General features: G+C 34.6%; 1 protein-coding gene across 1 annotated transcript in view; it reads left to right on the forward strand.

Annotated features, from left to right (window-relative positions):
- The first annotated feature begins 240 nt into the window (after positions 1-240).
- Positions 241-16,715, forward strand: part of Adss (adenylosuccinate synthetase) — a 45,781-nt gene continuing 29,306 nt past the window's right edge. Inside the window, exons 1-8 of the mRNA XM_089245790.1 lie at positions 241-380; positions 5,560-5,621; positions 7,571-7,588; positions 8,862-8,964; positions 12,275-12,388; positions 12,590-12,647; positions 14,555-14,600; positions 14,768-14,829. Coding sequence (XP_089101916.1) covers positions 305-380; positions 5,560-5,621; positions 7,571-7,588; positions 8,862-8,964; positions 12,275-12,388; positions 12,590-12,647; positions 14,555-14,600; positions 14,768-14,829 — 539 coding nt within the window. The 5' untranslated portion in view covers positions 241-304. The remainder of the gene's footprint in view (positions 381-5,559; positions 5,622-7,570; positions 7,589-8,861; positions 8,965-12,274; positions 12,389-12,589; positions 12,648-14,554; positions 14,601-14,767; positions 14,830-16,715) is intronic.

A 16,715-nucleotide genomic window follows, 5' to 3' on the forward strand; every position in this document is an offset into this window, starting at 1 on the left:
CGATGTGTGATTAATTTTTTGCACATTAGTCGAACTGATTGCATATTAAATCCAGTAGCCTTTTATTTAAAAAAAAATTCAATGTTTCTTACTAAGAGCTATAAAAGCGGGAAAAATCGGGCAATGACGTTGCACGCCACGCCCATCTGCTATTGCGTCATAGAGTTGATAACCAATCAGGTAACGAGATTTTCCCACACTTGAGATCTCTACGGTCTAGGATTTTGCACCCGGCGAGAAACGCGGTTGTATGTGTACCTAGTCGTTTACTTTCCGGCTTGACCTCGTTGCAGTTAAATGTCATATGGATAACCAGATGAACGGCAGCATGTCTCCGAAAAGGCCGAGAAAAGATTTCTCACCGGTTACCATCGTGTTAGGTGAGTGAGTAAATTATCTACCGAATGTATTTCTCGCTGGTTTTAGCATTAGCACGTGCATTCAGTCTACACTTGATTTCTCTCAATAGTGATCCAGTTGATTTTCAATGACTTTCATTGGTACGCTCGTGTATTGCAGGGGTTCTTAGCCTATGGGGGTCGCAGGGACCTCCAAGATGGGTCGTTAAAATCCACACTAATAGCCAGAGGCTCTTGGGCCTATAGGTCACTACCCGAAATCGACTCGCAGAAGCTTACGAAATGGGTCGTAAGTCTTCTCATATCCAGGGATTCTTGAGCTATGGACCAGGCAAAGCTGTTCTTGAAATACGACCCAAACTTGAATCGCAGTGTCTTCTAAGAACGGTCCTACAAATACACTTACCGCCAAGGATTCATGACCTATGGGTCACGACCAGGGCCGTCTTAAAAGTATCATGGGCTCCCGGGCCAATTGATTTTTCTGAGGCCCTACCAAACCACTTCTCGAAAATTTCAGCCAGAGATCTCATTTTTGTGAGACACCTCTTCGCTTGAGGTGCCCGGGTGGGCCCATGCCTTAAGATGGCACTGGTCACGACTGGGGGGGAAGCAGAGGGTGCAAATTTCACCTTTCGACCTCTCTTTCAGCAGGGGTTGCCAACATTCATGCTTGCTGTGGCGATTCATTTTCAGTGCAGCGTCAGTCAGGACTCAAATTTGATCCACAGGGGCTTTTGAGATGGGTTGTACAAATCCACTTACAGCCAGTGTCGCCAAGAGAAGTGTAAGGACCATACAAGAATTGTTGAGGTTATTGTAGAAGGTTTCGTTTCCTTAATGTAGTAGCATTGCTTCTGTGAAACCAAGAGCAGTTTGATGAATTTTAGTTGGAAGACAAGGTCGTATTTATAGGTCACTCTTTTTATTTGTAGATTTTGTTTCAAATTGCTGCTTGTGAATACATGTAAATAACTATTCAGTAAAACAATCTGTGTTGAATTCCGTGAAATTGCTTCATGGTTTGCCATCTCAAGTGCTTGAGAAAAACATTATTTGGAACAGTATGTATGTTATACAGTTGGGTTCGTGAGGTATAGGGAAAAAATTGGTAGTGTTATAAAATATTAGTCAGTTCATTTCTCTCGCATGCAAATGAAAAAGACAAGTTCCTGGAGAATGTCTAGATCAGCGGTTCTCAACCGGTGTTCCCTAGAGCCTTCGGGGCTCCTTGGGCCCTTCCCGGGGGTTTCGTGGCGACTCGTGAAAAAATAAATCTGTAAATTTGATAGATAAATTTAAAAAAAGGCCTACAGGGCTCAGGCATAAAAATTATACACCGTAAAAAGCTCTGAGTAAAAAAAAAAGTTCTGGTCTAGACTGTTCAATTTGGTATTAGGGTCATTCCCAAAAAGTGTATGAACTGTTTCCGAGACTTCGTAATTTTTTTTTACATTTCAGAGCACTCTGGTGGTAATTTATATTTTTTTTCTAGTTCATTTAATTCTCTGTCATGCAGTGTTTCTTAATTTGTTTCAGATGGTATCTAATTTTTTTTAAAAATCATTGTTTGTACCTAAACGTCAAAATCTGGCTCTACCGGCTTCAAAAAACGTGTTAAACAAAGAGATATTGTGCAAACCTGGAAATTATTTTCAGAAAACTTGGAATCACATTTTATATATGTGCCATAGATGAATAAAACTGACAATAAAATTGAGAATTTTTTCTTATGAAAAACTATTTTTTTGTTCGTGTCCCGAAATTTTTCCCATTTTAAAATGTCCACTCTGTTACAGTCATTTGGGAAAATATATATTTTTATACCAGATTATAAGTTCGATAACACTTTTGGGCTCATTAAAATGTTTACTTTTAATGCTTGATCAACATTTTTGGATTGACTTTTGCAAAATGACTTAATATTCATTTTATGTCTTTAATACCAGATTTTTCTGTCAGATGTCCACTCTGTTATGTCTGTATCATAATTAAGATTTTTTTCAATCTATATCAGCATCTAGTGATAGCACATGGAGATATGCTTCAAAATCTAAAAGTTTTCACAAATCATTTAAATTTATAATGAAAAAAAAATAATTTAGGGTAATTTTGTCCACTGTTACATGTACACTCTGTTAAGTCTTCCAAAAACTCAACCAACGCAACAGAATGGAAACTATGATTTAAAGTTTTCTTAGTTAAGAGGTTTTGAAGTTTTAAGTTAAATTTAATAAGTTATCTATTCAATTTAAACCCTTAACCATATTCTCCCCATCGTATTTTTTCAGTTAAATATGAAAATTAAATAGTGCAGATCGTCAAAATCACTGCCAGGCACAGATCCAGGGAGATTTGGTATAAGGGGCATTTTAGTATGAATAAAGGTTGTTATATAACAATACATTCTGTATTTTGAGGGACAGAACAATTATTTCCCTATATTGTTTTTGTTTCCTGGTTCTACTTCCCCCCCCCCCCAAGTCTCACTGGATCACTAATGTGAGAGACAGACGTGAGATTTATACCAACATCAAATCAAATTACCATTCAATTTCAACATAAAATTTTGAAGTAAAAAAGTTGGAAATAGGGAAACTTGCTTATGTGTGTGTTGGCAGCACAGTAATTTTAAATATAAATTGATTGCACTATATAAACTGAAACCATAGTTTATGAGTCCTGTATGTATGGCAAATGTTCGAATTTTCATGACAAGATTGTATCTACAAATGAAATTCCTAAATCGCTGGATGAGAATAGCACTGTGTTGTGTGAAGAATAATGGCAGCACAAACAAGAAAAACTTGAAAAAAATAGTAAAATGATAGAAGATTCAAAAATAACAAAAGAGCAGATTGTAGAACCTAACAGACTTAATCAATGTTTTCCAAAAAGAAATGAAATTGTTCAAGAAACACATTTTTAACATCTAACACCAATATAGAGCTTACCAAATGTGCATTAGAAACATGCAAAAACATGAATCTGTTCATGTGTATTTCAGTGAAAATTATAATTGCAAATTATCTGAAAAAGCACAAAGTCATCATTTTGGTGGGTCAAGAAATCAAGTACGTCTTCATACCTGTGTGCTGTATGTTGTGGAATGTGAGGAGCCAATTTCGTTCTGCCCAATGTCACCGAATTTGTAGCATGGACCTTCAACTGTTTGGGCTCATTTGGAACAGATTTTGAAAGTGATGAAAGAATAATATGAAATAAATGTGGTTTACTTTTTTTTCTGATGGACCTTGTACGCGGTACAAACAAAAGAAAAATTTTTACTTACTGGACAAATATGTCGCAAAATATTTCAAGTGGTGTACTTGGAATTTTTTTTGAAGCAAACCATGGAAAAGGAGCAGTTGATGGTGTTGGTGCTGTATGGAATAGGGCAGCTGATAGATTGGTTGCATGTGAGAATGACTTATCAGATGCTACTTAGTTTTTCACAATTCTCAAAGATTCCACCAATGTAAAATTATATGAAATCAAAAATGAAGAAATAAAAAGTATAAAAAAATTATCCCAAATGATATACCTGTGCCGAAAGGCATTATGGCAGTCCAACCAAATAGTAGCTACTGGCAATGGATTGCTGCAATACAGAGATGTTTCTTGCTTTTGTGAAAGAAATGCTAATCTCTGTGAATGCTACGAAAAGAAAACTTACTCTTACCAAAGAAGTATAAAACTGGAAGTTCCACAACCAATTTCAGAGTTTGAATCTCTGGAAAATGACATTCAAGAAAATAGTGAAAACTGTGCTATTGACTCCAAAGGAAATAGCAATGAAGAAATGTCAACTGGTCTAATTAAAGCAGGTGTTCATATGCTCATGAAATTTGATTCTGGTGGTGTATATAAATCTACATACAGATACATTGTTGTAGTCCAAACGGACATCAAAGATGATGGTGGAGGTCAAAGTTATGTTTCTCAAAACTATGAATGATGCTAGGAAACTTTAGAGCTGATGACAAAGATATCTCTTACATCCACTTTGGCCAAATTTAAAAAATTTGCCAGAGCCAAAATTCAAACCCGGGGGGGGGGGGGGGGGCTTTTTAGAATTTCCTCAATGCGTGGATGTTTTTATGTTTTTCAGATGTCATAGAGGAAGAGTCTAGGATACCTTTCATATTGTCTATGTAATTATTGAAAAAATAAAAGTGTATTTAGAATAATTGTGATTGTGTGGTGCTTACTCTAAGTATCAAAAAGCACTTCAAACTAAGATGTTGAATTATAAGTTATCAACCCACTGTCTGCCAGAAATAAAAAAATTTAATTTTAACTAGTTGAAAAAATGTAAAAAATAAACTTTTCTATGCTATTTCGAAAAAATCATGAAAAACTATCGAAACAACAGAAAAAAAGTCGAAATTTTTTTTTAACTTATTTTTTTTCAGCCCATGTGTAAGAAATAAGTTGATTTCATTATTTTATGGGGTAAAAACAATAGAAATAATATTTATTTTTTTTACAGCGATACTTGTTTTGGTAACAGAGTGGATAAAATCCATCATTTTCAGTCATAAAACCCAAAAAATAAAATATTACAAAATAAAAGTGAGAAATATTTATGAAATGTTAAACTTCAAGTCATTGGCTATAATTTGAGATCAATTTTATTTCGAAAATTCAACTTAACTTTTAATCTCAAAAATGGGGAATGTACACTTTTTTTTTGGGAATGACCCATACACTGAAAAGAGTTCAGCGAGTCAAAAAAGGTTGAGAACTGCTGGTCTAGACTGTTCAGTTTGGTATTATGAGTGTCTCATATCTACTGAAACTCTTCAAGTCAGGCTTTTTTCAAGTGCATTTTCTCTTGGCTTAATAATTCATTTCGCATGAAATGGCTAAAAATCTTTCCGAAACAGATGTATATCTGAAAAGCGATTCTGATGTGAAAATAAATTAATCTTGCTCGAGTTACTCATTAGATTCATTTTGATTGACACAAACATTTGACTCTCAAAGCAGCTGCTTTATATTAGTACGTACATATTAATAAAAATGTCCATTGGCCGAATCCATGTTCGGAAGCTGAGGTAGGAAATCGTGAAAAATTCACAAGCTGAGGCGTTTGTTAGCCATGGTATCGCTGTATAATGTATGTGTCCATGATCATATACAAACTGCAGTACGTAACTTACACATGGAAGCTAAATGCATATCTTGTGTGTTATAGGCTCGCAGTTTGGAGATGAAGGCAAAGGAAAACTGGTTGATCTTTTATCACTTTCGAGTCAGGTGCGTTTTTGAAAATCATTTTAATTATAAACAAATCTTGTATTTTTGTAGACAAATGTTGATTTCAATTACCATCATTATTACCATTGACCATATAATTTCATTATGTTTATAATTAAGACTTGGTATTGGAAAATTTATTTGAATCTTGTGCATTTATCCAAGTCTGTCAGAATTAATTTTTCGCTGTACTTTCTTCTTAGAAAGGAGAAAAAAATTTACAAAATCTGTCTCTCTAATCCTTTGATATCTCTCGATCTTTTAATTATATCAGCATTAATGAGGATGGGAGGGCCTTATCCAGGGCTCTTTGATTTGGGTTATTTTTTCCATGGGTTCCCAGGCATTGTTGTATTCCTCAATCAACTGCTGGTCGTAATGATTAATAACATCCTTCTCAGAGCTGAACATAGGTAATTTTTCTACCGAATATCTAGGCATTTCATATTTCATTTCACACATAGGCGAATTCTGTCAATGGTGATAACTTCCCACTAGGACTCCTGTTTAATTCATAGTTAAACTACTGTGTTATTAGCAATATCAATGCAGATTTTTCGTGCTGGATCTGTTCTTGATTGAATCTTGTTCCGAAACCAGACTGCAGAATTGTTTCTTTTAAGTGCTTTACGATCAAGGATGTAATATTGCGCCCAAATGCTAGTGGAATGAATTCAAAACCTACCAATTCACATAATTTTTAAAATCGTAGCACTAGATCTCATTATTGAGTCCGTTTATTTGGTGTTTTCTTCGAAGTAACTACTCTGCGCAGTTATGTATTTTTGCCATTGCTCATACAAAGATGTACATGTGGATTGCAAGTTGTTGTTTTTTTTTGTCTCGTGCTCCAGCGCCTTTGTTGCTGCTCTCTGCACTTCGGAACCAGAGAACTGCTGCCCCTTAAACAAATTCTTTATCTAAGGTAAGAGTGTCATTAGGCAACATCCCGGGAATAAGTTGATTGTGAAAGTATCTGAATGCGATGGTTTGACAGGTAAATCCTAGACCAGACATTATCATGATGAAGCACCCATGACTTGGCCTTTAAGGGATGTGGTTGCTTGCGTCTCAATCCTGCAGATGTTTAAATACTCACAGGTACCTTGTGGTGCCAGATTACCTGTGAAAACATCATATTCTGACATTTCTTCTAAAGTTCCGAAAAAGTTGAAAAACATTATTTAGGAGTTTTTCTTGGCTCCCAAGAAATTTTGCTGGAAATAAATTTTTTTTTTTGATTTGTCAAGCCCCACTCAACATTGTCTTCATTGACCGGAAATTGGGCGTTGATACCAGTGAACACAAAGAATTCCTTCACTTCTATCAGACATTACGTGATGTCAATGATTTGGGCTGGAAGAAAATCTTGCTGGCATTGAGCGGGAGAATTAGAATCTATTCTGTGTGGGCTTCGTAGAAGATGAAGTTACTGATTAAAATTTCAATTGCAACCACGGTTTTTCTTATTACAATAGTTTGTTGCCACATCAAACTAATGGGATACATGCTTTTATACCATGAGCAATTTCCTTTGAATGCATGTAGTAGTATTAAATTATCTGCTCTTTCTATTTGTTCATTTCTTCTTTGATCTTCATTTAATATCTAGAAGCAGGGTTTGACAAATCCCAGGTTGTTATGGCGCCTAAAAATTTCAATGCATGACCACATTAAAGTGATGTCTTAGGACAACAGAAGTTTTATAAATTTATATATTTTATATCTGATATATTAACATCAAAAAAGGGTCACTAAGCTCTGGGAGAAGTATAAAAAAGGGTTATTTAGGATCATTATTCTTGAAAAAAAGTGCTTGGCTTCTAAGAAAATTGGCTGGCATCTAAATTTCTATTCGATTTGTAAAGTCCTGCCTAATGATCTTGAATAGATTTTATTTGCTCACATTACATGCTATATTCATTCTGTATTTTTTTCTCTCTTTACAGGTTGTTTGCAGATGTCAGGTAAAAACTTTTTTAATATAATTTTTAAAGTTTTGTTACTAGAAACAACACAAGTTCTTGTATACAAAGGCATAAGCAATTTTTAATATAAAAACATTTTTTTTCACATAAAGCTACCCTATTTAGACATCATATATTCTTGATCTACGCATAAACTGACAATAAAAACATTGATAGCATGTGCCACTTTGATTGGTACCTTTCGTTATTTTTTAGAGGGGAAATTTTTTTAAAGGGCCGACATTTCTTCTAAGCATGCAGAAAACAATGTAAACAATTGTGCCCACTATGGGGGACACCGCGCCGGAAAAGGTTAATCCAGGCGGGGCTGCCCTTATCAGACACGGGGGCTCTGTGTAAAAATAATTTGTCTCCTTGCTCCGATTTTATATACTTTGTTGGGTTGGGAATATCAGGCATCTAAAGATTCATGCATTATCACCGAACATACAGAGGAATGCTAAAAAACATCTATTCACAAGAAAATATAGAAACCATTAAATGTTGATTAAACACAAAATCAATGAGAACTTTTAATCCATGAACATTTCTGAACTGTAGAAAATTTATGAAAGAAATCCTTTCAAAACTTGTGAAAATTGGGGCTTAATGATCTGAGAAGTAATGAAAATTTACAACTGATGAGTCAAAAATGAGAAATAATTTCAAGATATAATTCTAGCACCAATGATAATTCGGAATTAAAAGAAAAAAATCTCAGAATTAATGATAGAATAATTCAAGAATTGATGAAAATTTAGTTGCTCGTTTATACTTTCCATTGGCACATTAATTTCTTCAAGTAATATAAAGCATTGAATTTTATTGCAAGAGGTTGTTTTTTTGTTTTATTTTTCTTGAGTGAAGAGAAAAATACTTGCGAAATGACATTTTTTTCCTCCAGCCAGTTAAATTCTATTTCTTTAATTTTTTTAATGTCTTTTTTTTAAAAAGAGTATGTGACGTTTACTTTCATTGTGATGGGTATAAGTGTGTAATTTCAAATGGATGCATTCACTATTTAAAAAATGGGGAGTGATTGCAGGTTTAGAAGCATAAACCGAATGTCTTTTTTTCAAATTGAGGTTGCTTGATATGCTTTGTCACACTTGGCAGTTATCCCAGTTGGCAGTTGAGCCGCCCTTTGTGTCTTCATCCATTGCTGTCAAAGCATTTTCAGGGTATTTTTAGCTGGTATTGCCATGCTGACAGTGATTTGTGATGCAATTCAGCTGTCTTTGGCAGTTATGTAATGTGCCATCATTTCTATTAGGGAGGAAACAATGCGGGTCACACTGTGGTAGTTGATGGAAAAGAATATGACTTGCATATTTTGCCTAGTGGAGTCATCAATCAAGATTGTGTGTCGATAATAGGTAAGTGGATACAGATAATATTAAATATAGTTTGTGCAAGATGCGTTCCATATGAACTGCGAGTAAAATCATTAAAAAAACTAAGAAATATTAGGTACAGCAAAAATAATTTATTCTTTTTTCTAAGTTTCTTCCCTCAGATGATATGCAATGATCCAATTGTTTAATCAGCTTTCAAAGCAAGTAAAGACGTCTTTTTTTTTGGGAGCTGCTTCAATTGAAATAAGTAATACACTTCACAGTTGAAATAACATCTTCATTAAATTTTTTGCTATGGAGCTTCTCCTTTAACATTGGAAATAGCCAGAAATCACATGGTATAAGATCCAGACTTCAAGGGGCTTGTGGCATGATATTAAATCAGGGGTCTATCCAGATTTTTTTTCTGGGGTGCTGTTTTTGTGAAAATTTTCGTTTTTTTTGTGAAAAGGTCATTAATTTTGTGGAAAATTAGTAATTTCATGGAAGTGAAAAATAATCTAGTCAGTGTATCACAAAAGAAATGAAATACCAAATTTATGGTTTCGTTAATGTGTATTTTGTGAAGTCTGGAAAACAGGCCCAAATTTTGACTGGACAGACCCCTGTACTTTGTTATTGCTGAACAAAGTAACGACAATTGAGCGGGCCTTATCCTGATGTAGTGTCTAATTTCCTACCAATTCATGATGCTTTCTTGATATGTGTTGTCTCAAACTTTTCTAATAAAATTTAGTACGGTAAAACCTGCCTTCAACGGAACCTGTATTAAGAGGAAACCTGTCTTCAATGGGAAAAAATGATGGTCCTGTCGTTTCAATGCCAAAAAAAAAGAAGAAAAGACACATTAAAAAACCTGGATTAAACTGAACTTTTCTAATGCAGAAATGGAAAAATTGTATTTACCGGAAAATTTCATATAAACACTGAGTGTTTGGCGACCAATTGAGCAAAAGTTCACCTAAAATTTTAAAGTTGTCCACCGAAAGTTTTTACTCAATCTGTGCTTGCAAATGTGAGTTTTACATCATCAACCCCTCGGATTAGTGAAAACCGTTTCTGTACTTGAAACTGTGGTTTTGATAAGCTATATGTAGTAAAGCAGTTTTTAAGCAGGCTTTTCCACGGGAGAAATCAGGGTAAGCGTTGAATTTCCAAATGATATGCAAGACTCAAAAATTGTATGTAAGCTGTGCTTATTCTGTGATTGCAAGGCTGAGCAGGGCCGGAATAAATTAGAAGGAAAGGGGGCAACTGCCATGGTGGCAAATTTTGTATGAAAACAAAAACACAGATATAAAATCTTCGAATTTTACAATGGTTAGAGGTGGCAAAATCATATTGCTCTTTTCCTCACAAAATTCTTAGTTACGGCCCTGATGCCAAGGATTGCATAAACATAGACGATAATGTACAAACTGAACCTGAAATGAGACAGATAAGAACACCCTGATTGAAAATTTTTGAGGAAGTTAAAAAGATGGTAGTTATTTTAGAAGAAAAACAGTGTAGGTCGGAACTTTTATACAGATGTGGCCAAAACTTGAATACAGTATTTAGTAATTATAGACTAATTATTCATTTATGTATATTTAATTATTTTAAATTAATTTTAATCTTCTATTAAATTACTTTATTTTTATATTTTAATTACCTACAAGATCATTATGTAATTTTATACATTGTATCAATTGAATCTTTAGTAAGAGGAAACCTGTTGTCACAATGGGGAAAAAATCTCGGTCCCTTGCGATTTCATTGACAGGTTTTACTGTATTATGAAATACAGATATAAGTCTGGATTTTGCACCATGCAATTTCCAGCTATTTCGGACGTTGAAGGAGAATCTCTGTGACAGAAAATTTAATGAAGATGCTGGTGTTATTTCAGCTGCACAGTGTTCACTGAGACAGCTTCCAAAAGAGCCTTCTTTACTTGCTTTGAAAAGCGCATTGAATGATGGGGCCATTGCACATCATCTGAGGGAAGAAATTTTAAAAAAGAATAAATTTTTGCTGTACCTATATCACACATAGCCGTGCCGAATCTCCCGAATTTTCCGGGAATTTCCCGAATTTTAGCTTCATCTCTTGACCTCCCGAAAAGTTCTTTAATCTCCCGAATTTTTACCAAAATCACAAATCCCTAATTGTCCCTAAACATTCCCTACTTCAGAATCCCTGCTTCTGAAAATTATCCCTCAGGAATTTCTTGTGGGGCAAAGTCTTTTGCCTCTGTTTTTTTTTCCCCTTTCGAAATGACATCACACGTTGTAAATGGGGGGAATAGTGGGAAATTCCTTTTTTAAGGAAGTTTTACAAACCCTCTGATATCGTAACAAGAAAAGTTGTTTGTCTTATCGTGCAGGGAAATAGCTTAGCAGCCAATAGTCCTGGATAATAATTGAAGATTATAGTGACGCACATGTGGTAAAAACTTTCTCTTTTGTTGAAGTTGCGTATGTGAGATAACAAAACATGAATACTGATAAGCAAAAAATGTTTAATTTTAAAGATACTTATTCCCTGATGAATTTGTTACAAATACAACGCCACAACAGGCAAATTGCCCAACGAGGTGGCTGACTTCTGTGACTCATGGATCCACGAGCCATTTTTTGGAGGCCCTACCTACTACTGCTACACCACACATGCACCCCTCCCCCCCGCGGAACCCCCAACGAATCGGTACATGCGGGAATGTGCGTGTACGTGTAGTGAAACCTGACGTGAAGTTTTTTGTTTCTCTGTAATGCTTGTTATGTGTAGTGCTGCCATCTGCCACCAGTTTTTCTAACTATGAGTGAAGTGTTATGATTGAATGATTTATCGTTGTAGGACTGTTGCTCTCTGTGGCGAGACTTTTTAACGGGGAGAACGGCTCGCATTTGCGCCTTGAAGTTGGGAACCACAGAAAACCAACTTCAGCCGACCACCACTGTGGGGTTCGAACCCGGATCCTCGCATCGCGAGTCCATCACTATAACCACTCGACCACCACAGCGGCTATATAACCATTCTTATGGTTGGCACAGTGGGGTGGTTCTTTATTGTCTTGGTGCATAGCAATTTGTTAGATGGGTATTATGGAGAGTCAGTACTGGGTCAAGACCATTAATCTGATGGGTCATTATGCCAAATTTCATTTTTATCCTTTGGGAAATTATACTAATCAAATCTCTCAGAAACATTGTTCTAATATTTTCAAATTTTGGTAAGAGTGGAAATGTTATTTCTCAATTTCATCATAACAGCGCATTCGTTGCTGGTGATCTGATTTTTTTTCCCCTTCAGGTAAGAATTAATTAAAATATAATTTATCTATTTTAAGGCAATGGCGTTGTCGTCAATTTGCCTCAGTTCTTCGAAGAAATAGCTATAAATGAGAAGAAAGGCCTTGAAAAATGCAAGGAAAGAGTGTTCATTTCAGATCGAGCTCATTTGGGTAAGTTTTTTTTACAAAAAGGTATAAGCATATTAAAATAATTATATATTATGCAAAATTTAATAAACACACATTTATCTGAATTATGTTTTTTTCTTTCTATATATTGTTTGCATTATTTCATACTTAAAACTGTGAAATAATGTCACTATATCAGTATCATTATATGATTTTAATTAAACTTTCTTCTTGTGCAAACAGTATTTGATTTCCTCCAGACCGTTGATGGGCTTCAAGAAAATTTGAAAGGGAAGAAAAGGTAAAACTATTACGTAACTGAGAATATACAGGGTGATCAGCAAATAAGCCCTTATTTCAAAATTAAATATCTCTACAACAAAGATCAATAGAATTATGCGGTAAACGGTATGTATATTAGCAAAACTGTAAGAATGTTGTACAGAAATTTCTAAATTTTTTTTTTAAATTTTTTAAAATTGAAAAAAAAAAAAAACTGGAGATTTTGGAGTTCTGAAAATCTTCATTTGTGTGAAGAGAAACCACTGCATTTGCCTAAAGTTACTGCATGGGCTGCGGTATGCGCCATGTGTGCTGAAAAATTGTTCTAAAATTGTAACGTTAAGTAGTAATCGTTTCTCGCACGAAGAAGGGGTCGATAATGCCTTTGGCGCATACCGCAGCCCATGCAGTAACTTTAGGCGAATGCAGTGGTTTCTCTGCACACAAATGAGGATTTTCAAAACCCCAAAATCTCCAGTTTTTTTTTTTTTTTTTTTTAAATTTTAAAAAATTGAAAGAAAAACTAAATTTTCGAAATTTCTGTACAACATTCTTACAGTTTTGTTAATAAACGTACCGTTTACCGCATAATTCTATTGATCTTTGTTGTAGAGATATTTAATTTTGAAATAAGGGGTTATTCTCTGATCACCCTGTATGTAGAGTTTACTGGTATTTTGACTCAGGTGGTTTTATATTTGCAAGTACCTATTCTAACCCTTAACACTTTCGGGTCTGAGCTATTTCAACTATCTTTGTTCCCTGTGGGCTGAGAGTTTTTGACACTTCATGATTTTTTTTTAAATACTTGGAATATATATATCTTAACAGGTTTTTTTTTAGCTAGAAATTTCAAACTCCTTTCCTTCATAATATAGCACTTTTTTAAAGGTACTAATAATTAATATTTAATGAGAAATAATTAAAGTATATTTTAGAGTTTTTAAAAAAAATGTTCACCCAAAGAAGGCATCATTTTTCAACATAAAATTGCAAACAATTCTGATTTAAAACTTACCCAAATGTTGTACAAATATCTAAAAATAATTTTTATTAAAAACAAATATCTTGCAAAATTTGCTTTAGTATGGTACTCTTCAAAACACATTTACACACTGAGCAACACCAAGGTTCACAATAAATTCTAGTTTCTTTCCTCAATTTTTTTCCAGTTTTTGCCTTTGATTTGCTCCGTTGCTCTTTTTCATTTAAAATTACTAGTAATTTTGTAAAATATGTGTCCTAAAACATTTGAAGAAAATAAGTAATATACACAATTTTTATCCGAAAGCAAAAAATCAAATATATTTACCAGTGCTATAGTCATCTGAGAACTGCGATTTTGAATCCCTTGAACAAGCGGGCTGGTATTCTGGATCATCTGAATCTGATAACTCTGACAAAGAATCGTGTGTTAATATATCTCTAAGTTCAGCCAAATCATCGGCATCTGATAAGTCAAAATCATTTATGAGACATCTTGAAACATAACAAACATGGCTACCTTACCTAGGAAGACAAATGTTTCAACTATACTTACTTCTACATCATTTTATAAAGCTACATTCGTTGGCTGCTGCCATTTATATATTTTTTTTGAACTAGGAGATTTATAGAGTATATTTACAAAACAATGGGAACACACACATATATACTCAGCCATTTCATAGCTATGAGTGTTAAAAGTTAAGCCAGAGTCAGACTCGGGCTTAGTTCCCTTGAACAAAAATGGCATCTGAGTCGGGCTTAGACCCGAAAGTGTTACTGTTTCCATTGCTTATTGATTTCTCCAACTACATGTAGACAAACACAACCCTTAAACTGGGCAGTGGGCATATGCATTAAATATGCATTTAAATTTTGAAAATTGAAAATCTCATTTAAAGTTCGAAATAGTTTTAATCCTTATATTTTATCATTTTTTAGTATTGGTACCACAAAGAAAGGCATTGGACCAACATATGCTTGTAAGGTGAGTATTTTAATTTTACACGTTTCATTGCTTGTATTATGTTTTTTCAGAATATGTTCTTAGATTCATGTATCCTCAGGTAGTTTTTTTCTTCTCAAAATGGAAGTTTTTTTTTGTTGGCACTTGAGTGCCATAAATAACATTTTTGTTATTGACCTTGTTGCTAGGCCAGCCGAATTGGAATTCGCTTAGCCGATCTACTCGGCGACTTCTCTGTTTTTGAGGAAAAGTGAGTAAAGCTTTTGGAAATTTCAAATTTTCAGTTATGTTCTTAATATATAGTCTTGTTTTGAATTAAAAAGAATGATCAGATTTGTTGGTTTTTGTTTTGTGAGAGATTTAGTGTTTTTGCTATTTAAAAGAAACTAGGGGGAGAAGAAATTGAGATTAAAATTAATATATTAAATTGAAAAGACTGAATATTTTAATAAACAAAATGCAAAAAAACTCTGGGAAAGTTTGGGGTATGAATCACATTATAATACTAGCATATCTACCAACTGGTATTTCAGTCAAAAGATAAAAGTGTTATTAAAGTTATTTGAATCGTGTATTGCTCTATAATATGAACATTGTTTTATTCTTTCATTTTTCAATTTGTTTCATATCACTTGCATTTTTTTCCATGTTACAAATGCATATACAGTGCTATGTATATTGTAATCTACTAGGGTATCCAGAAAGTAAGTTCAGTTGTAAGATTTGCACTGACTTGCCTTAACTGCCACGGCAAAATGATTTACAGTGAAACCTTTCTTTTGCGAACACCAGTGGGACAAAAAAATTTGTCTTTAAAAGAGGAGTTGCGGTTAATCAGGGGTACTGCATCTGAGGGGGGTGTCCATTACCAGCGGTTTTACTATATGTATTTCTAGTTTCTGGGACCAATCTCTTATATTGATGGCATTGATAGCAGAGGTTATGATGTGAATGGGGTGAAAGCGGGTTAAAATTTTATCTTTAATAACCATAGCAATCAAGAAGCATTGTGAGAATGCTTATACAGAGATGCCATTGGTCTCGTTATAGCACGTCAAATACCCAGAATTTCGGAAAAGGACGCATAAAAATTTTGCTCATGCGTCTTCTTTCTTAGTTCCAAGAAGAAGAAAAAGTAGAGAGGGGGAAAAAAACCCCACCAACTTTTTCTCTTTTACAGTGTATCATGTTCGCGCGACCTTGAAAAACTGGTTTTACTACTTTGTACACTACTGTATTGATATACACGCGGGTTGTTGAAGAATAAGATGAGGGATATTTTTGATTGCTTTCCTGAATGAGGGGCAGTGTACAGAAGTTTCAAATTTCGGATTTTTATTACCCTGCAGATTCTCTTCCTTCCTGCTGTATACGGGAAATTACGGTACTTTCGCTGCTATTGGCTGGCATTCAAAGACCGTGATTATACGGCGTAAATTCGTCTTGTTCCTACAATATTGCGAACGCACATTTTTTTAAAAAATCATAAAGGATTGGAACGTCCTTTCAAATTGTAAAACCTGCCCGATATCGTGAAAAAAAAAAAACAAATCTGTAAAAACTTGACCTTGAATATCCAGTTTTGTCATCTAGCTGCTATGCAGTAGTCACCGTTTCGCATTGCAAAAATCATGGGTGTGTAAGCAGAATCGGCTTTTGGAGGGGCACAAGGATCTAATTCTTCACAGATAGTATAAAAGAAATTATTTTATTTCAATATTTTAATTCTCTACAAAAATATTTTTAATTTTTGATCTCTGTGGGAGGGCGGGGTGGAAAAGATGAGGCCCCTTATAACCTCCCCCAAAATTTTGCATTTCGGGAAAATCCGTGTTTGGAACTTGCGATTGCGCAATGGTAATCAGCTAAAAAATGTGATTTTCTAAAGATTTCAAATTTTGAGTTGGTTATTCCTTTGAAAAAACTTCTGGTTGCCACAGCGATCACACAGACCTACAATACAAATATGCATACATCGAACTTCAAATGAACGCATTACCAGTTTTGAGAATAGATGCTGGGCCGCAACTGGGAGGGGCAGGTAGGCCTAGTGTCCTGCACTCTGGACTATAGGGGGCACCAAATTCACCCTTTATAACTGCTTCTTCTACATTACATGGGTGTGCCAAAATGTGT

Source organism: Pholcus phalangioides, unplaced genomic scaffold (assembly GCF_987345545.1).
Source record: "Pholcus phalangioides strain wild (caught in Gottingen) unplaced genomic scaffold, Ppha-v1.0 ptg000016l_1, whole genome shotgun sequence".
Classification (NCBI taxonomy): Eukaryota; Metazoa; Arthropoda; class Arachnida; order Araneae; family Pholcidae; genus Pholcus; species Pholcus phalangioides.